The 22567-nt window shown below is 37.7% G+C and overlaps 1 protein-coding gene across 2 annotated transcripts; it reads right to left on the minus strand.

The window, feature by feature from the left end:
• Positions 1–1190: 1190 nt before the first annotated feature.
• chst15 (carbohydrate (N-acetylgalactosamine 4-sulfate 6-O) sulfotransferase 15) lies at positions 1191–20689 on the minus strand. 2 transcript variants are annotated; one of them, XM_057344853.1, is made up of 9 exons: positions 20566–20689; positions 14385–14567; positions 6724–7566; positions 6246–6585; positions 5702–5845; positions 4825–4981; positions 4512–4668; positions 3440–3587; positions 1191–3313 (listed from the first exon to the last, which is right to left on the minus strand). In XM_057344853.1, the coding sequence occupies exons 3-9, from the start codon at positions 7165–7167 to the stop codon at positions 3129–3131; spliced, it is 1575 nt and encodes a 524-aa protein (XP_057200836.1). In that variant the 5' UTR covers positions 7168–7566; positions 14385–14567; positions 20566–20689; the 3' UTR covers positions 1191–3128. The 2 variants fall into 2 exon arrangements, with proteins under 2 accessions (XP_057200836.1, XP_057200837.1); XM_057344854.1 differs by lacking the exon at positions 14385–14567.
• Positions 20690–22567: the final 1878 nt, after the last annotated feature.

The raw sequence follows: 22567 nt of genomic DNA on the forward strand, positions 1-22567 counted from the left end.
GGGTAATATCATCCTAGTCTTATGCGATGAATTTGTGACATGGGAGTCTAGGCTGGCTTGCCAGATTGCCAAGACCATCCACAGCGCATGGATTGTACACATGCTCGCGTATAATAAAGTTTAACATTCAGCAACGCGCAACTTCACGCAATCGCATATCACGCGTGCGCTTTGTAAGCCAATTAACGAAGGCAAAGCGCTTAGGAGTCGACTGCACTTAGCCACGAACTAATGTTTAAGGTTAGGTTATATATATTTATATGAAATAACTTAATATACGTAATATTTCTCCGTCTTATATGGCTGTTTGGTCAAAATTATGGTTGCCTGAAATAACGTCACTCTCATAAGCCATATCAGAGCAAGTAACGTTAACGTTACACTAAAGCAATAAGCCCCAAGAAGCAGTGGGTTACAGTGCATTTTATAACAGCTAAGGGCGTTGTGGCACGACGCGATGCGGAGTGCCTAAAACCCGTAGCTGTTATAAAATGCACTGTAACCCACTGCTTCTTGGGGCTTATTGCTTTTATAAAACGGTTATTCCATATGCTTAGCAAGGTTTCATTAAATAAAGTAAATAAAATTATATTTAGGCTATGTGGTGCGGTCAGCCGTTATATATTGAGGTATTTTATAACGGCTTAGAACTCCGCTCAGCCAATCAGAATCAAGGACCAGAACTGACCGTTTTATAATGAGGTATTTTATAACGGCTTAGAACTCCGCTCAGCCAATCAGAATCAAGGACCAGAACTGACCGTTTTATAAAGGAACTTAAACATCAAGGTAATATAATGTTTAGCGATAACAGTTAATGTATCGAGCGAAGACAATATAATTTACGCATAAAAGTATTTTGAGACTATTTGCTAGTTACCAGACAAGTTCTATAATCTAAAAATATATCTATAATCTATTTAATGCAATTCAATGAGAATATATTCATGTTAATGTCTTAAGTGGAAGTAAATGTGTTCTTTTCCTGATCTCTGTACAGTTACAATAGCATATTAAAGCATACATTTCCATTACTTTGACATAAGGCATCATTTTCCAAGTTTGAACTTGTGCTGTTTTCAAAATCTATTATCATCCTTTTGTCATATTGGATCAAAAAGTCTGACTGTCAGGGTACATTGGGCCCTCTCACATTTCATGAGCTACACTCACAGGGGTTAAAGTGAAAGTACTGTTTTTTTTATTTCTTGTTACTTGCAATTGTATTTGTACAATGCTACCTTTTTGTTTCTGTTCAGAAATGTGAGGTTTCTGGTTTGTTGATACACCTTGGCTTCTAGTGTCTTTAAAACAGATGAATGAAATAACTTGTCTATTGATTTTTCATCAATCATCTAGAACAAACTCTTACAGCAGCAACTGTAGTGATGCACGATATTGGATTTTTGCCGATATGCCGATAATTTCCACCTCAATTAAGCCGATAGCCGATACCGATATGTGCTGTCTATCCACCGGGCGTTTTTACGCAGCTAAAAGCACCAGGCCGCTGCGTGTCCACTTTGGCCGCCTGAATTTGGTTATAGGCACTCTCTGTGACTGCTATAAAACAAAGGCAAGCAGTAATTATTATTAGTGTTAAGGCTGTAGGTTAACTTTTTTGCACATAGCACTGGTGCTAGAAAGGTTTAAAGTTTGGTAGCACAGGCCAAACTGTAGGAGTATAAATCGTCTGTTGTCATCATTAAAAAAAATATGCAAGTACAGTTCATCGTGAATAGACAGGTAACTGACAAAAGACATTAATGTTACATACAGATGAATAAATTAGGGCCGTATCATTTTTAGATTACCTAAATTTGTTTGAATATTTCTCAGTTGTGTATTTTTCCTTTTTAACTATACAATAGTGGTATATGTGTCCACATAAATTACTGTAGTATACTATAGTAAACTGCAGTAAAATTCTTAAGATACTTTTTTGAACTTTACTATAGTATACAGTGTTTATCAATTCACTACAATGGCACTACAATTTTTAAAAGTATTAAATTTAATGGGACTTTTATTTTGACGGGTCTTCGGGAAGACGCTTGTTTGCAGATAGCTTCACTCAAACAGTAAAACGCTCGTAAAATAAACTCACAGAGCAACTCTGACTGGAGATGAAGTTCATGTGTTCACATCCTCATACAGTGCAGACGCAGATAAAATACTCGACCATCACTCGTGTTGTATGTTAAACTGTGCACGTAATTCACTCAGACACGCAGAACAGCCAGATGACATTTAAATAACAGGATTCCGCGTCCGCATGTAGTTACATGGACTCAGTGCGATGCGCCATTGATTATTGTCACATACAACAAGCACCACCACGACAAACGCACTACACACAAACACACAGCTCTGTCTAATGCACATATTCTTATTATTCTACATATATGTCGCACTGTTGTTATTTTTTTTCAAGTTACTTGTCCAGTCGGGCAAGTAAAGTTATCTCTCACTTGCCCATACAAAACATTCACTTCACAAGCGTTAATGTCGAGCCCTGCTTTTCACATTTTAAAATTATGATAAACTAAATAATTTGCTTTGAAATGGAGACTACAAAACGGCAGTGTGCATAGACGAAAGTCACAGGGCGGCGCGTTGCATATTATGCACGCTTGAGCTCAAGTTAAAAGTCTACTCCCGATGGACGATGGGCAGGATTCAAATTTATTTTTACATTGTGTTTTAGTTAAAAACGTTAATCAATAAATAGGCAGTGCGTAGCTGACGGGCGCAGAGATGGATTTCTTTGCGCACTCAGTTAATGTAATGTGCTGCTTTTACAAGCATGATTTAATTACATCTTCCTATCGGCGAGGCATTTCGGCGTTACTTTCTTTATCGGGTCGATGCCGATAATTAATTTATAAGCCATTATCTGCCGATAATATCGGCGTGCCGATGATATCGTGCATCCCTAGCAGCAAGTGCGGTGATGAAAGTGTCCAGCACCTAACAAAAACCTGAAAAAGTGGTATCTGTATGTACTTGTGTCTAAATTTACTGTCATTTAAATTTTGTCCAAAGGTGAAACCAGCACACCCAACAAGAGTTTCATTTGTGTTTAATACATTTGTACATATTGTCTGTTCATTCCTTCATTGTCAGGGCTACGTCCACAGAAAGGCAGGGTCCCTTAGCACCTGGGCCAGGTGCTGGTTAAACGGCCTGTAGAAGTCTTGCAAAATCTCCTTGGTTATGGGCAGCATTGGGCCAAGATTTCGATTGGCTGGTCTTCTGGTGTTGGAGGCGGGGCTCTTTGTGATGTCTGCTTCCTTCTGGCGAGTGAGAGGTCCTGTAAGATAGATGAAGCAACAAGCAGGTAGATAGTAGTAACAAATAAATATGGGTGATAGATAGACAAACCTAGAAAGCAAACAATTTAATATATGTTTATATAGAAACATAAGGACTAACTCACCTAACTGTAGAAAGTCAAAGACTCTCCGCATGGTGTTTTTCCGGTTGGCAGCGTGATCTTCCAATCGTAGAATGAGAATTTGCTCCCTACCGAATACACTCAGCCAGTCCAGCAGATATATGACATATAGCCCGACCTGAAGCCTCACCTACAGGAAACAGAAAAGGAACAGTCAGAATCTATACTGTCGTATACAGTATGCTGTATATATTCATTTGTTCTTGCATAGATTATTGATTTGACAGGACCCCTTTGAATCTTGTGAATTGTATACAGGCGCAAATGAGATTGGAGAACTATGCAAAAAAAGTAATTCCTGAGCAGTCAGATGAAGTACGAATCAATCTCATTTTGGTTTCATGAAAAGGAATAAACAATAAAGACATGGTTTGGAATGACAACAACTAATTTTATGTGTCCACCAACAGGGGGACCCAGAGGTTCAGGAGTATTGGGCAGTAAGACAATCCTATATATTTTAGTTCAACATGCACTGATGTTTCTTTCTAATATATTTTTTGAATCCTATTTTATTCTGATCTAAATCTGAAATGTTAACGTATACCATGATTCAACATTAAAAAGTGTTTGCTGGTTCATCAAACAGCTTGAAATGTGAACTATAAAGCCATAAATCAAGCAGTCATGAGGTTACGGTAGGAAAACAATCTATAAAACGTTTACATTTCTTTAGAGCTGCTTTTGTTTCAGCTTTCTCCAGAGGTAAAGATCATCTTCTGGCTCCACAGCTCCAGAACAGCATCTTATCTGTCTGGGTGCACCTAGTGGCTGAACCAATTATATCATATCATACTGAACAAAATGTAACTCTGGCTCACTCCAGCTGGATGTGAGTCCTCTTTAATAAATTGAAGAAATGCTTCGCCTAAAGTAAAATTTTTATCATCATTTCCTCACCCTCATGTCTTTTCAAACTGTATGGTTTTCTATTTTTATGTGGAACATAAAGACACATGAAAGTGAGTAAATGAAATAGAAAATCCCATGTTACTGTAAAGCTATGCTGTCTTAATGGATATGCATCATGTTTCACAAATGCAGTTACACTCACGGGCATTACGTTGTTGAGGGTAGTGTTGTAAATACAGGAACGGATGGATCTCTCAGTCAAGCAGACCTCAAACATCTGCAGCGATTCTGATACTCGCTCGTGAAAATCCTCCACAGATTTATTAGCCATGCCAAAGTACAGATAGTCTGAGTAAAGCCTGCTCGCTCACAAAAAATACACACACGACCACAGTGCGACACATAAGAGGACAATCTAAAGAGTATTTTTCATGCACTCAGCATTCTACCTCTGGTTCTGATATCTAGTTATAAAAGATTATTTGAAAAAAAATAATAGTAATAGTAAATAGTACCTCTCTACCGGGTCTCTGAGCATCACAATAAATCTGGCATCTGGTTGGACAGCATGAATGAAGTCTTGTACAAGAAAAGGAGGTTCCACCCCCGTGCCGTTGTTGTAGAAATAAATCCAAGCGTTGTTGTCCCACATAGTGGATGCACTTGCTTCACCTGTCAATCAGCCAATGAATTAAAGGGATAGTTCACTCATCATCATTTACTCACCCTCTTGTCATTTCAAACCTGCATCATAATGTCATTTTTATTGATCAAGAAAAAAATTAAGTGAGCTTTATACTGATAACTAAGCAGATAGTTATTGGCTGTTAAATATAACAATGTTCATTGTTTGACTGAAAAAACTTGTTTTAAATACTTTTCCGCACCTATTTATAGTCTTCATAATAATTGCTAACCAGTATGCACAGGATTGTGAGAAGTCATAGGTATGAAATACATCTATGCCTTCAAAAACAGACCAGGCAGAAAAAGTCTCTGATTATTATCAAAAGGTCAGAATCCGCCTTGATACCAGCCAAGTTAATATTTTATTTGAGATTGTGCTCGGAATGCAGAAGCCAGTGAATGATGTCAATGATTATATCTGACTGGGGTATTTGATGTGGCTTTAATATCGCAGGTCTCAGCAGAAAAACAAAAGAGTCTTCCATTATTATTTTAATACCTCTGCTATGATTCATAACAGAAGGGCAGACCTTGACCCGTAGGTTCTGGAACTAACGGGAAATAAAGGCCGTGTTTTAACCAGTGTGATTTCAAAAGGACCATCCTCATATTAAAAGGGGAAAAAGGAAGGTTTCACCCTGTTGTAAAAGTACTCTTCAGTAACTAAACCTGATTTTTGGTAATGCAGTACAAAGGTAACTTTACCTATTATAATGTCAACCTTTTTGTGGCTTTTGGAAGAGATGTTCATCAGCTGATCCTGAATCTGATTGGCTGCTTGGTCAAACAGATCCAGATAGTCTTTCAGTGGGTAGGGGTTATGGAAACCATTACTCAGCCTGATGATACCTAAAATCAGAGTACAAATGTGAGATAATATCAGTATATGGTGATCTGAGTGGTTGCTACGAGGTTGTTCTTGCTCTGATCATCTGGTTTCTAGATATGTGTGGGACCTTTATCATTGTAAGAAGCGGTAGTGTAGTAATGCATGTCCTAGCAAGCATCACTAATTACAGGGCAGCTGTTTGCTAGCTGTGAAATTGTGTAATAAATTAAATGTGATAAAACCCAATGATCTGTGGTAGCACTAAGCAGATGCTCTCCACAGTAAGAAAATGAGACTGACAGGGAGATGGATGGGTGTTTTACTTTCAAACAGCACCACTTATAGATATTCACATTTCAACCTCACATTGACATTCACATCTCACATGATTTAATACTCTCAGTGGAATCTCAAACTCACCAAACCTCTTTCTCGTCCACCAGTGCGGTTCCTTCATAGTGGTGAAATGGACCTCGGGATGCAGCCGTAACCGGTCGTAGAGGTCCGTGGTGCCACATTTGGGCTGACCGATGATGTAAAAAAAAGGCACGCAGCGCAGACGGTAATGACTACCTGCATACTGATGAAGGTGAGCCGGAAAGGCTCTACGCAGGTGATCATATATGGCCTGAAAGCGCTTCGAATAAAGAGCGTACAGGTTTTTCCCATATGGATCTGCTGTGATGTTTTCAAGGAATTCCTCATACCAGCATGGATTTTTGAGATAGGGAAGGAACTTGAGAGGAATGGCAGAAAATATCTGGTAGGGAGAAAAAGCATAAAGTGTGATTTGAAAATGTCATTATTTATGATGGAATATACGTTTTCATCATCAGGTCTGATTTCGTTTAATTTTAGCTTGTTTAAAAAAACTGCAATATAATTGAAATGCACATACTTGTGTCTCTTTTTCTCTTAGTTCTCTAAGCTCAGGGACTCTTCTCCGTCTAAAATCCACTCGGGCCACAATACTTCTCACTATTTCTCTCACTGCTGTGTAGTCTGTTGTGAAGTTCAGGTTAAGGGTCAGTTGTGCGGGGTGAGATATAACAGTAAGGTGATATGGTGATGGTGTTAGAAAGAGCCCTTTCTGGTCCCTCGTCAAGATGTAGGAAGCCATGATGAGGACGGTGACTATAAGCCCAAAAATAAAGCTTAAGATCTTGATTTTCCTTACAGATCCCAATGTCCAGGGACTCCATGCTTGGTTTTGCTCTCTGCTGTATTCTATTATTGTCAATACACTCATCCACCTGTTGTCCCGGTTTAGAAATGCAGGCCTGTTTTCACAGTACTCCAGTTTTTCAGCCAAGCCATTGAGAAGCCCATGTCTGTGGTCCATTTTGTGTCACGATAATTTTATCCTCTTTGCATATAAAGTGAACCCCATTGATGTGAGTTACTGTCGGGCGAAGATTGCTCCATTCACATTGCTTGCACGAAGTACACCGTCACCCAAAAGAGCTTTACCAATGAAATCAACATCTTTCAGACAGCAGATGCTGTGTGGCAGGTCATTGTTTATAATGGAATACTTGTGGGCAGGGAGACAGACGGTGGAATGAGAGAGCCGGCTGCCTGGGGCTTCCAGCACGTGCGGCGATGAGAAAGACGTGTGGGAGAAGATTACAGCCGCCTTCAATTTAGCTGCTACAAATGACACGGCGGCACTTAGGCGCAAATTTTGTTGTGAAGGTCACAAACGTTTCGACAGCATCTTAGGTCTCAGAAATGGCTATTCCTGTAAGGCAGATAAAGAGAATTACAGCAAACAACGCCATAAATACGAAAAAGAGTTTATTGATTTGAGCTTGTCTGGAAGTTTGGAAAACATCTTTATCATAGCTCAGATGATGTTTTTGTGTTGTGTGTAGATTTTGACAACTTGTTTTGTAAAATTCCTTTAGCCAAATCCAAATAAATGGGACAACTATTAACATACGGTTACAATAGCTATAAAATATAGTAGAGAGTAGAGAGCATATATTTAAAAGTTTGGTCTTGAAATCAGAAAGTTTCAAATTGTAATGTGACTTGACTGCAGACTTCGGTGTCAGAGAAAATCTGAGCACATTCACTCTGATGGTATCACTGAGACACTGATGACATCACTTATGAAACTCAAAATGAGACAGGTGTGAGGAAACTAGTTTCTGAGAAAACCATCAAATGTCATCATTATTTTGATGTCTCACAATTGAGACAACAAAGAGACCGCCATGATGTTACTATAGGGTGGGATGCCAATAATAACAAGGTATCTGATTCTCTCACACATGGCAGTAATACTGTGATGAGGTCACATAAGTATAGTAGTACAGTATGTATGTGGGCATTGTGTGTTTGCATATGATGTGTGTTTTGGAGAGTTAAGTGTGTAACTCATTTAGACATCGTAGCCTCAGGACATGCCTAATTAAGATCAGAGCAGACCAGCTGCAAGCTAATAGATACATTTTTTATTTGACACCACCCTCTTTCTCTATTCTGTACTCTATGCCTTTCTTATTGTTTCTGCAGCTAAACAAACACACAGTGAGGACCCAACACAAAATGCCCTCTGATTGAATCTGTTTGAATGTTAAAAACAGTTTGTGAAAATTGTGTGAACATTTTACTTTTTCAATTTACATTTATTTAGCAGATGATAAATGTATCATCCATGAAAATATAACCACCATACAAGCCTGATGTCATGATTGGTGAGGGAACAAGGACACAGTACAGAGGACCCATACGCAGACAGCGGATAAGGGGTTAACAAGACATTTAATAAAATATAAATACAAAACAAAGACCCACGTGGGGGCAACAAAACAAAACAGGGGAATCCACAACAGGACAGGACTAAGACTAGATACACCTAACAAGACTAAGATTACATAAACATGAACATGAACATAACTCCAAATGCCTACACTAGACTAAGACAGAACAGGCACTCACCAGACAAACGACAATGAACCAGCACAGGACAATGAAACAAGAGGACTATATAAAGGGGACTAAATCAAGAAGGGGACAGGTGCGGGACATGAACTAATTAACAAGCAATAACGAGACGAAAGGGCTGGAACATAGACTCCACACCTGAGAGAGGGAGTATATGGAATGCCAAAACTGTCTCTCTCCACATAAAACAAGAGGTTCTATCATGGTTCTGCCACTAGGTCAAGAAAAGCAAGACAAGGTGGGGCAGAACCATGACACCTGAACTGTTCAAAAACAACAAATAAAAGAAGTTTAATTTTAATGTTGTAAAGTAGAATTGAAAGTTATTAAGCTGCCCAATTCAGATGAAACGAAACATGAAACGAAAATGAAATATTATTGAGTATGTTCTGCTTTTAGGTGTAAGGAATAATATAATTTCTGATAAACATCTGAAAGTCAATATTTAGGACAGGTCATATGGCTTGGTTATTAATAGCCATGCTGGCTCCGCCTTCACGCAATGACGCTATATCGGGGAGGGGGCATGGCCAGCTCGAAATGCATTTTCAAGTCCACATTGAATTTTGCAACACCCAACGCGCTGTGTGTAAATGAAAATGCAATCCCAAATGTTCAACCTGACATGTTAGTGCATTTAGGAAAAATAACATTTGAATTTTCATTTTGCTACAGTTTTGCTTGACTATCTTAAACATATATAATCAACCCAGGGAATGCATTTTCATTTTCATTTTGCAACTTAAAGAGCGTTAAAAATATCCATTTAAATAACATATTAAAACTAGTGTAGGAACTGACAAATGTAATTGATATAATTATATTTTTATTTTCATTTTGCACTTAATGTTGCACATATGTTATTTAAAATGTATATTTAAATACACAATTGCATTGCCATTTTACATACCGCATTGCTATTTTGCGTATTGCATTTCAAATTGAAAATAGCTACCAATATGCTTCCATAATTGAAATCCTTCCATTTAACATCTACAGTGTGTGTATTAAATCCAATGAGTCTTCATCACATCATTGCTATGAACATCACAGTCAGGTGAGGAAAGAAACACAGGCACAAAATTAAATAACAAAACAGTTCCCCTCAATAAAGAAAGTAACTCTTGTTATTATTGGATATGCAGGATTGGAAAGTCTAGATCAAAGCTTTTAAAACCCTAAAATGAATTTGTTGATCTTGTATGGTTTCTTCTTTTCACTTTGGTAGATTAAAGGTTCTGCTTAGGCTTTGGTGGATGGTTTGCCTTCATCATTTCATCAGACAGTCCAGAGCTGTTATTTACCGCCTAATTGTGGTTAAATTTACCTCAGGGAGGTTATTAACAGAAATGTAACTCTACTAAAGCCCACACAGACCGCAGTTAACCATGCTGAACTAATACATAGATGTGGGACTTTTACATTATAATTTCCTATTTGTGCATGAAAAAATCATTCGAAAGAGGCAGGGAAAGAGAGATTAATGAAAAATGAAAAGAGATTGTCATAAGAGGACATGTGTGTTCCCATGGAGATGAAGGCAGGTGTCATTGATCTGTGTTGCCATGGAAAATAGATTCTAGGAGTGTTTATATGTGTATGCTGACCTTAAATGACATTCTAGTGACGGTTTGAATTTCTGAGTCACGTAAATTGGCAATAAGCGAGGAGTCGCTATGCGTATTTGAGGTAAACATCCGTCTTTGTCGGCGTGGGTATCTATTTTAAGCATCGCTGTTAAATTTCTGATGACTTTAGCATGGGGTTGAGCTGACGTTGTGCGCTGTCACTTTAAATAAATTTTAGAATAACAAACCAAGCTCTAAGTAAGGGGAGCTGAGCCATCTGTGAACGTGTCTTCATTATGAATCTGACTGAAGTAGAGGAGGAGTCCGGGACAGCGTGATGATGCGTTAGCGCTGAAATGAGCACACGCTGCGGGACCGTAGCTCAGAGATTCATTACTGAGAAGCCCCATCATTATACCTGTCAGTCAAAACTACAGGTGAAGAGCTGCTTTTGATCGTGTTTATGTATAGCCAGCATTTAAACGCACGAGAACGTAATGCAAAGCTTTTGAGGTGGAGTGAGTCATTTCTGTGAAAAATAATGTCTTTAAAAAGTAATGACTGTTGATAAATAGGCTTCTTGCATTGAAATGCATTAAAAGTGCCACAGTGTTTACAAACTCCACATTAAAATATTGTTTTTATTTGCAGAAAATGGAAACGGTACAAATTGGTAAAAAAAAAAGATGCAATGTTTTCAGATCTTGAGTACTGCAAATAAAGTTCTTATTCATGTTAAAACAACACAATACCAATGTTTTACGTGTATTTTAAGAACAGGACAAAAGTGAATATATGATGAATAAGGCCTCATTTTTTCACAACTTTCATGCGTCTTTGCATTCTCTCAGTCTTTCACATTGCTGCTGGGAGACTGTCATTCCTGGGGTTTTTTCCCGTTAAATTTAACACTGGACTAGACTGGACACTGGTCTCATGCCGAAATGCTGATTAAAGGCCAACTGTATTTTCTGGAGCTGTTTTTGAGACCAAAAAAGACACGTCACATGTAAAGCTTTTGAACTGCATGAACACGATGCAAAAATGTTTTGGCAACATTATAATGCATTCTATCAGACATCAGGCCTACATTTCTGCGTTGTCATTGTAACATAACAAGGACTGTTTAATGTCAGTTAGAATACTGCAATGATCCACTCTGTATTCTTTATGAACGTGACGCAAGATATTTTTACAACTCAGTGACCAATCCATTATCATAAATAACCAACCCTGACAACATATTTCTAGTGCACATATGTTTTTCTGTGCACCCCCTGCACACCAAAACCACAGTCATAAAAAGGGGTGGCAGGACTGTCGCCTCAAAGCACAGAAGCTGCCCTGTGTGTGCAGGCACTGCCATGACTAATGGATCAGAGTATGCAGGAATGGATCCGGATGGAAGGGAATGCCAAGGATCCTGGGTGTAAGTCGCAGCTGAAGTTGGAGTCCATATAGAAACGCAACAAAGAGAAAAGGCTAAACACACAAAATAATATTTAACATGCATACTTTTGCATTATTTATTATTTTGTATTATTATAAATCAAATTTAATTTAATTTCGTGCACAGGTTTACATACAGAACTGTCAAATCTAGTTTTATTTACATACAGTACACACACAGTGACAGTGCATGTTTCAAAATACACTATTGTAAAATAGCTTAACAGGAAAAATACAGCAGTACTAATGTCTTAAATTCCACCCTTCACTGAGCAGTTCTATTTAAAGTAACGTTAAAAAATAAATGATGTCTTATATCCCGTATGTCTGTATGACCCCCAATGAGCAAGGCAACTGTGGCATTGAATGAACAAATGAGGTGTTAGTAGTAGATAATCCTGCTCAAAGAAGATACAGAAGGCAAAACACTTGCTATCATCTGTCTCTCAGCTCATCTAAATTCCCCTGTAGTACCTTCACACACACACACACACACACACACACACACACACACACACACACACACACACACACATAGACTGACAAGTACACATTCCATTTGTACATTGTCAATAGAGGGGAAACATGCAGGGATAACATCTATCCCGCAGTCAGTACAAATGAGAGGAAATGAATGAATGTGGCAGCCGATAGAAACAGATAATGAAGCTCAGTGGAGCGCAGTGTGAATGTTAGTCAGTTATATTAATATATACTGATTGCATCAAATAATCTGTGCTGAATGCAAGTGCTTTAAATATTCATTAAAGTCACCTATTCAAAGCATTGTGGACAGTGTAAAATATCTGTAAAATCTTGCTCCTTCCTCCTTTTCATATGTACTATTATTACTATTTGTCATTTACAAAAGTAAATTATAATTTAATATATTTATAAATGGTTAAAAAAATTATCATTTTAAATTATATTTTTTTGATATGTAATTATGTATTATTTATTTATTGACATGCCCTTGTTTCTCAGCTTTCCTCAGAATAACAAATACTTTTCAAAAGACACTAAAAGAACTCATATATACAGTATGCTCATGTATACAAGAATGTGATGTGTGCCAACAGATAACGGTTCAGTCTCCAAAGTGACAGTTCAATTAATACAGTCACGCTGTTAAAAACTCAGATGCTCCCTGAGCTATAGGGCTGTGCAAAAATCGCAATTTTTTTTTTTCCATAGTGATACCTCTACTATCGATATTTTTTTTAATCATGTCATACATACGGCCAAAAGTAATTGGAAGCGAGCATGGCAAAAAATATAAGAACGCTTGGAGCTCTCAGAGCTGATGTGTGGGTGTGCTTTGGTTTTCAAAATAAGTCATGGAGTAATGAGTTATATAAAATAATGCTGTTTGTAGGCTTCGCAAGTCACTTGGCTACTGCAGTGCATTAGACAAAAAGTTTATTAAGAAAAGTAACAATGACATTTATTGTGCTTTCACAGATGTGACACCAGCACATTTACAGCACGGATGAACCAGGGGTTTTATACTGCCCATGTTCAATGTTTTAACTGTAATGCACCACAACAGCCAAGTGATTTGCGTGAGCCACCTTATTCCCCTGTGCTACCCACTTGAGGGGCGCAATCCACAGTTTGAGAACCCAAACCTCTGATCTAAAGGACCATGCATCGCACATCATGGCCACTCTGCAGAGGTAAGGGATGTTTTTACACTTATCCTTACAGAAAACCCCCGCTGGTGCACAGCATGTTGTATTTCTAGCTCTACTTTTTACATTTTCTATTTAAAGTTTGCAATATATCGCAAATGTGTATCGTATCGAAATACATAGCAATATATTGTAACGTGAGCATCTATCGTGATATGTATCGTATCGGGAGGCACTTGCCAATACACAGCCCTACAGCATACAATCTATTAAGTTCAGTTACATATTCATCTACATATTCGCCATAGGCAAAATTTCCGTTTCTCCACAATGAAGGCAGCCGGCATCAGACACAAGAAATAATCACTTTCATTTATATTAATGTGTTAGTGTTTCCAAAATTACTCTCAGGCTTGATAAATCACTTTGCACATGCCATTTAATCTTTTTGCATTGACACACATTTTACTTTGCGCTATTATGGAATCATGCCCTAAATCACATAGTCACACAGGAAACCACAAAAACGGATGTGCTATTTTGAAAAGATGAGCTGAAAGATGTAGATCATTTCAGGCATATTTAGCATTTTTAGACATACAAACATCGCCTAAATGATTACTAAAAGTCTTAAAAAGGCCTTTTTTAGCATTAACAAGCTAAGTAAAAAAGATGTTCACTCAAATCTTTTGACAATATTTAACAGGACAGTTGTTTTTGACTTCAGCAGGGCGGTTGCACATCACATTTTCTTGTTAAACTACCGCTTATGATTTCTTAAGCAGATAAATACAAAGGCATAAATATTAAGATAGTAATTATTAGTGACAGCGGGGCCCATCTGGCAATCAGATGTGCATATGAGCCATGTTTAATGAACTTCTATTAAAGCAGGTCTTTCTCTCAATGCCCCCTCTGATATTCCAGCGTGCCTATGTACTGTATGATGATAGACTTACTGTTTGGCAGATTTGTTTTGCAGCTTGAAGATGTTTGTGTCTCCTTGCTTGAAACACCAGGGATGTGGTTTGCTGTTGATTTCAGACCGTCAGTGGTTTGATGGATAGCTTCATCGTGTTTGGTGTGCACCATGTGTGGCACCAGAGCGAGGAAGCAGTGGAGATGTGTTTAAGTAACCCTCACTGAAATGAGCAATAACACACAAGAAAATAAGTAGTATAATTAAACAAAAGAAATGAGAGAAGGGAAGTTCCCTCAGATGCTTTGCTTAGCTGCCTATGTGAGGGGAAAATGAAAGAAAGAAAGAAAGAAAGAAAGAAAGAAAGAAAGAAAGAAAGAAAGAAAGAAAGAAAGAAAGAAAGAAAGAAAGAAAGAAAGAAAGAAAAAGAAAATGCCTGCCGTAACCATTGTTACAGACTAAAGTAGAAAAAACTTGACACATCATTTACTATAACAAACAAGTCCAATGGAGCCACAAGTTCATCCATCAAATCCTAATTAACTGACAGCAACTGAGAAAGAAACTGAGCCGAGTACAACCAGACCAAACTGGTGGAAGCCACTCTGGTGAAAAACAGCAACCTAAAACCTTCAAAGGACAAACAACTCATATCTCTATCTGTGAGTTACCAGAACCCACAACACACATGAGACAAACTAGAGCAGCTAAAATCTCAAAACTCAGCTGTGAGTACTGAAAATTTAAAGGGACAGTTCACCCAAAAACACAAAACACAAAAGACGATATTTTGAAGAACGGTGTTAAAGGTCCAGTGTATGATATTTAGCAGCATCTAGTGGTGAGGTTGCGAATTGCAACCAACGGCTCATGTCGTCACGTTTTCGCTTCTTTGCCAGAGGAGATAACGTATTTACAAAATGCGCTCTGTGGAGCAGTTTGTCCGTTTAGGGCAACAACATGGCAAATTCCATGCAAGGGGACCCGCGGTGTATGTAGATAAAAATAGCTCATTCTAGGTTAATGAAAACATAATGCTTCATTATGTAAGGTGTTTATACATCTCTGAAGACATAGTTGTGTATATTATATTGCATTTCTGTCAATATATACTCCAAAAAATTACACATTGGACCGTTAACCAAACAACAATGGCCCCCTTTGACTTCCATTGTATGGACACAAAACCAAAAAGACGTTGCTCAAAATAATCTTCTTTTGTCTTCCACAGGAGAAAAAGTCATTTACAGGTTTGAACAACATGCAGGGGGAATAAAGTGTGACAGAACTTTTATTTTGGGGTGAACTATGCCTTTAGGGCAGTTTCTTCAAGGATAGCATTCACATTCACAGCCAAATTGTGAATGAACTTAACCGCATTTAGTATGATAAATGTGACTAAAAAGCATATTCTGATGCTGCCGTGTAAACATATCCATGGTGTAACTGGTTTATTTACCCTGAAGAGATACAAATTTACATAATTTATACAAACTTTACCAGCAACATTATCACATGTTTAACTATTATGTGCCACCTAAAAGTGCTTTGTTGAAACACTATTATGTTCTTGATGAGAAACTCAGGACAAGCTCTTTCAGACCATTTGTGTCCCAGAGACGCACACAGTACAGCAATAGATCCAGGTTCTTGTTGCCAGTTAATCAATAATCTCTTATTTGTTGCCACCCCAATGCACAATTCACAAGGATAATATGTAGCCAATGTCAGCGGTGCACAAAAATGTCAAGTCACCTTGATTTTGTCCTGACAGATAACAGCCACTTCAATTGATCTCATAAATAAACTATATACATCGGACTGGACCTTTAATTAAAACCGCTGTGTAAGATGTATGATACAACGAGAGAAGTATAAAATGAATATAGAGGGAATATAGAGAGAGTGTATATAGAGTATTTGCTGTGCCAATGAAAACGGAACTATAAATAAATCAAAGCATTCTGTCTCATTGCGTTATGGAAAGGAGGGATGCCGGAAGATATTTACATATTACAGGAAATATGTTGGAATATAAAAGACACTATAATGTGATGGGATCTAAGTGACAATCCCAAATTGTGGTTGTGTAACAATTTTAGAAAACAAACTCAGAATAGACAGCACACTTTGTTCTGTCCTTCCTTAGTAGGCCATGCTATTCTAAACCCAAACAAAGAAGCCTCTTTGACCAGAAAATGCCATCGGCTTCATCCTATCTTGGGATAGTGGCTGGCTAATGTTCCATGCATCATTAAAGAAGGCAGCAGACCAAACCTCCTGGCACAGATGACCAGAAGACAGAGAGACAGAGAGAGAGAGAGAGAGAGAGATAGAGAGAGAGAGAGAAAGCAGTGAACTCACACAGCCCACTGATCAGGCACCCCCTCTCTCCATTGGTACCGGTCCACAATGTTTATGTGTCTGTTCCAAATGGACATGATTGAGTCACTCAGAATGTAAAACTGGACCCCAGGGGTCCAGACAGCTGAATTTATATTATGACTGAGTCAGATCTAAATTTGTGCTTGTTTACACATTTTCACTACCCCATGTATGAAGATACTATTAATGCAAGAAATTACCTCCAGAAGTGAACCCAGGAAAATATATATAATAAATATAAGTATATATACAATATAAAGTAGACTGGTTAGAACTATGTAAATTTATATTATAAGAAAACATTCTGTCGGGAATAGACTGTGCAAGATTATTTGTGTGTGTGTTGGTATCATCAAAAAGTAAAGCAGTGTAACTCCCGAGGTGCCTGCATTATGAATCACACTGGTGGAATGTGCCATCAAGTAAATCCCACCAGCACTCCTAAGTACTGTTTCATTTCTTCTCTCTGGCAGGAATCCATATCAAACTTGAAAACCGCTGTTTAACGTCCATCTTTCATACAGTACTCAGTTTTTGCTCCACATAAACCAGAAATACAAGTACTGTAAACGTATACTTGTGGACAAGCATTGTAAACGTGTGGAGTCCATTACAGTTAAGTCACAAGGTCATATAGTGTTGCCAAAAATATTTTACGATTGAAGTCAGCAGACCATTAATGCAACCTCAGTGAAGCGGGCTGAGGCATCTCCCTATTTGGCCCTTTCAGCCGTGCTTAACACAAGGACAAATACCACTTTGACACCATTAAGACTAGCAAAAACCACTCAGGCAAGCTAATGCTGCTTACAAATTACTTCACAATGGCACTCATGGTCATGTGCACTTGCGGCTAACCTGTCTGAAACAAATAACAGAGTCAACTAAGGTTTGTCTCTTCTTTGTTTCCCAAAGTGCTCCCTCCAGTGGTTAAATCCAAAACTGTTTGGAAATCTAAGGATATATTATCGCCTTTTAATGATCACAGAACACAAAATTACAGACGTGGAAAAATTTAAGAGACCATTCCAAATTTTCATTTAATCAGCACCAAATTTTCATCTTACCAGCATTTCTAGATGTATTGTGGCCTTTTCAGTCCATTACGTCTGCTGAATTTGAAATCTCAGGAGTGACATACAGTCATCCAATGACAGATACATGTACAAATATTACTGTTATATTACTAAAATGTGAATATGAACTTTTTTTCTTTGCAGTATTTGAGGTCTGAAAAAATAAAGAGCATCTTTTCTGTTATTTTGACCTGTCTGTCTAGACTTCATTTTCTGCAAATAAATGCAAATAGAAACAATATTTTTATTTGACATTTGAGAGAAATATTGTTAGAAGTCCACAGAATGAAACAAAATTGATAATTTACCTAAACACATTACATATACAGTACATTTATATACATATGAATTCAGAAAAACTGAAAATAATTTTAAAATGGTCTCTTAATTTTTTTCTGCGGCTGTAGCTTTTGACTGTTCACTAACCTAATCACATTATTCTGTGCAAACAACATGATAAACCACCAAGCAACAATAAAAAAGTAATTATATATATATATATATATATACTGTATATATACTGTACATGAGTAGCATTATTTCTTTAATGAAAGTTTTGTGTGAGGTAGCTGGCAAGTTTCGTCATACAATCGGTGCAGAAAATGTCTGCAGATTTACTGGGTAATAATACCTGGCAATACAATAAAAACATTGAACTAAAAAAGAAAGGCAATAGAAATAACATTATAAAAAAGACATTTCAGAATGCTCAAGAGTTGCATTACTTGAGTTTAACACCTTTCGGTTTGTTAAAGATCTCTTTCTCACCCGCACAGCTCACACAGTATTAAAAATTCAAAGCTGTATAATATCTGATTTGCTGAGCTATATGAAATTGCGAAGAGAAAGAATGGAGAGCCTTTAGCCTAAATCGTGCCAATGAACAGATGATATGAGTCATGAATAAATAAATTCTCATTTCCTTTTCTTGCTCTATGATTCCCGTGGTTTTAGTCTCTAACAACACACAAACACACAGACCGTAACACAAAGGTAAACAGAAGAAGCCACTTAAAACCACACACAGACAGACACAAAACCACAAACACAGCTCCAATTCAGAAGCCAAAGGGTATCTGTCTACCTGTCAGGCCAAGCTTTGTGACTTTCACGGAAAAAAAGGACAAGAAATGTCAATAAAAGCCCTAAGCCCTAGTGTGAGGTCTGTGTGAGAAACCCTGCCGACACTCACTGCTGATTCCATCACTGTTGAAAGCAACAGGGACAGCATACGAAAAGCTCCCAATACAAAATTTGCTAGGCAAAATTACGATGAAAAAATAACACTGACAAAAGTCATCAAGTTTTTTTTGTCATTAAATAACATTATCGTTAAATGCCAAGAGTAACAAACAGAAGAAAACGTCATGAAGAAAACTAGTAAATCAGCTGTTGATAACAGGCTTCAGGATTAATGTTTCAGTAAAACATCTGGTGTCCCAGAGAGACGCAAAGCCAGGACACTAAGAAACAAATGTTGTTGTAGATGACAAGGCCAAGGAAAAGTCTGTGGCTGAGAACGGTAAGCGTGTTTATTTCTTGAATAGTCGAAGTGTGTTTGTGGCAAGCTAAAAGGAAACAGAAACCAGATCCGCTATGCTATAAATACAGTTTGAATCTGAAAGTGTATGCACATGTTTGTCAACCAGAGGTAGACGGTGGATGTAATGTGTGGCATGTGACGCAAGCTCGAGGTCAGACTGTCTATGTGTGTCTATAGACAGAGGGTCAGAGAGAATCAAATGAAAGACTTGGTTGTTGGTATGGATGGCATGTTGCATCGGAGACTTATATATTGGACAGCTGCAGATATGGGACTGCTGAATGTCTTTCCAAGGAAGTGACTCTCCAACCATCCAATATCCACTCGCTTTGCCAACAATTACTAATACATCACAGCAGTGTAGTGTAGACACTCCTGAGCGCAGTAGCCATGATAAACATGAAAGCAACTCCACACTCATTTCCTGAGGTAACACCGGCAACACTTTCATCTCCATCCTTAACAGGAACTTTTCATTTGAACTTGAAACCAAAACCTATTTGAAAAAATCAGTTTAAATGATTTGTGATTTCTTTAGGGAAATTAATCATGGATTTATTGTGGTAACCATGTTTTATGTATTTGTTTGTACTTATTGATTGTGATTTTGTTTGTCATAATAGCAACTGTGGTTCTTGTGATGAAACCATGGTCAATTTCTGACTAACTAGGACTAGCTATATATACGCGTATAAATCCAGTAACATGCTTTTGTAAATATATTCAACCATTAAGTTTAGCCTGTTTGGATGTCTAGCGCTCTCAAAAAATCACACATATTTCAGTTTAATACTTTTTTGAAAGCTTCTGACGCGAAATAAAGGAGATCCCGAGATCATTTACAATGACGCTTCCGTAACAAAAACTGCACCTATGGTGTTTTGGAAACTGTGGTTACCATGGTAAATTGCTGGGTAATTGAGAATGCAGCCGGTGTCATGCATCTGAACTTGCCTGAGGTCGCAGACAGCGAATCTTCTTTCACAGCAACGTGAGCATCTCCATCGGTCTGAATGAAACATTGTGCTGGTGAATGTGCCGATGAGAGCAGCGATTTGTCAAGAGAGAAACGATTCTCAACGGACGACTTCTTCCTGACGCTCTAACATTCAATGTCAGATAAAGCGACTCGGAACGTTTAATGCCACAAATTCACCGCTAAAACCTTCAAATTTCAATAACGCGAAATAACAGTTGCGGAGAAAACTTAACGTTACCTTGACAAGTTGAACATCTCAGTAGTCCCTGAGGATGAACGTGCGTTACGTTGGCGTTTGATATATTAAATCTGTGCGCGCTGTATACAACTTTCTGACGACTGACTTGATGAAAGCCTTTCTGTCTCTGTCTCACCACAAACCCTGTGTAAACCCCCCCCCTCTCTCTCTCTCTCTCTCTCTCTCTCTAGTTCAGCAGAGGTTCTTGTGGGGAGGGGGGGGGGTTGCAGCACATGCTGAAACTGATGTGCTCTGCTGCTCCCACAAGGCCACCTGGTTACGAATATATCTTTTGCTGCATTCAACTTCAGAAATTCATACTGAAACAGAATAGAAATGATTTAATAGATTTAAATAGAACTATTCCTGCTATAGATTCCCAAGAAACTCACAGATGCTTTATGTATTTGTATTAATGTAAGTGTAGCTAGCTCTAAATCTTCCTGTTATACAAATCATTAAACATCTTTCACATTTCAACATGTTTAATTTGTAGAGATATATTGTGTTTTTTGTCAAAACTCTATACATGCCACCTCACGTTTTATTCTCAAACATCTTTGATGAACATGTTGAACAACGCTGAGCTTTCTTTATTAGACTAATCTCTCATGTTGGCACTAATTGACTGTCATGTTTATATTCTTTAGTTAATGCATAAAAGGATATAATGTTTTTAGCATAACAGCTTTGCATTGCACTCCGGTTATTTTCGTAAATCTACAGGATGGTGCTAATACTATTAAAAACTCATTTTCATCTTCCCTTTGATGGATTCACAAAGGTCCATGGCAGAGCTTTGAGATTGACGGGAAGGTTGAATGAAAAAATGCAAAATGAAAACTCTAAAAAGAAGTTACAGTAGCCGTCCTCGATGTGCGCTCTAAAACGTCTGGCAGCGACACATCCTGTGGGTGAGAAAATCTGAAAGATTATTCAAGATGCATTCACTGCGGTACAGACGCCAACATAAATGAGGGGTGAATAGAAGCACGAGTAGTATAAACAGAAGTCATTACATAATTGTTATTGATTGCGTACAAATTGATTCATCTGTTCTCAAACACTCAAGACATTCAAATGCCAGACCACAAACACAGCAGCCATGTCTTAGGAGAAAATATTTTGCAGCATCCATCAGGTAACCGAGAAGAGGTCTGAGGTTTGTAGTATTCTTTTAGAAACTATTCTGCTGAATATGGGAAATTAAATGTTGATATATAAACACTTATTTTAAAGTATAATAAAAATGGATCTTAGTCATTAAAGTTCCCCCAAAAATGAACATTCTCACCCTCTTGTCATCTGCAAAACACAAAAGAAGATATTTTGAAGAATGTTGTTAACCGGCACCCATTCATTCGCACTGGTTTTGTGTCCATACAACAGAAGGGAATGGGTGCTGGCTCTGTTCGGTTACCAACTTTGTTCAAAAGATCTTCTTTTGTGTTCTGCGGAAGAAAGAAAGTCATACAGGTTTGAAATGACAAGAGGGTGAGTAAATTTTATCAATAAAAATTAAATCACTTTAACATGCGTTACTTTAAGTATGCTTTTTATGCCAATGTTCTTGGCAAAGTATTGGGGAAAATCATCTTACATTTAAATATGGTAAAATGTTGTAAACAAATTGAAAGTGCTATTATTGGTTACTGAAATCATTAGCAAAAATATTTCACACACACACACACACACACACAGGGTTCTCACATTCCTTATCTCAAAGGAACTCCTTATTTTCCTTGTAAGGCACCACAATGTCTGGAAATTCACACATTTGCGTAATTTAACATTATACCAAAAATGTTCTTAGTAGATCTTAGAATGGCTCATTGTCCAATTGTCTCGTTTATTTCTACTGTATTTTGTATGACAGGAAAACAAATCAATCCATCATTGCTGTTTAAAGCTGCAGTCTCTAATTTCTAAAGTAAAAAAGTTATGAACAACTTGTTCCTACACAAGTTAATGGGACAACATTTTTTCAGACCAATTAGTTTTT

Source organism: Triplophysa rosa, linkage group LG10 (assembly GCF_024868665.1).
Source record: "Triplophysa rosa linkage group LG10, Trosa_1v2, whole genome shotgun sequence".
Taxonomy (NCBI): Eukaryota; Metazoa; Chordata; class Actinopteri; order Cypriniformes; family Nemacheilidae; genus Triplophysa; species Triplophysa rosa.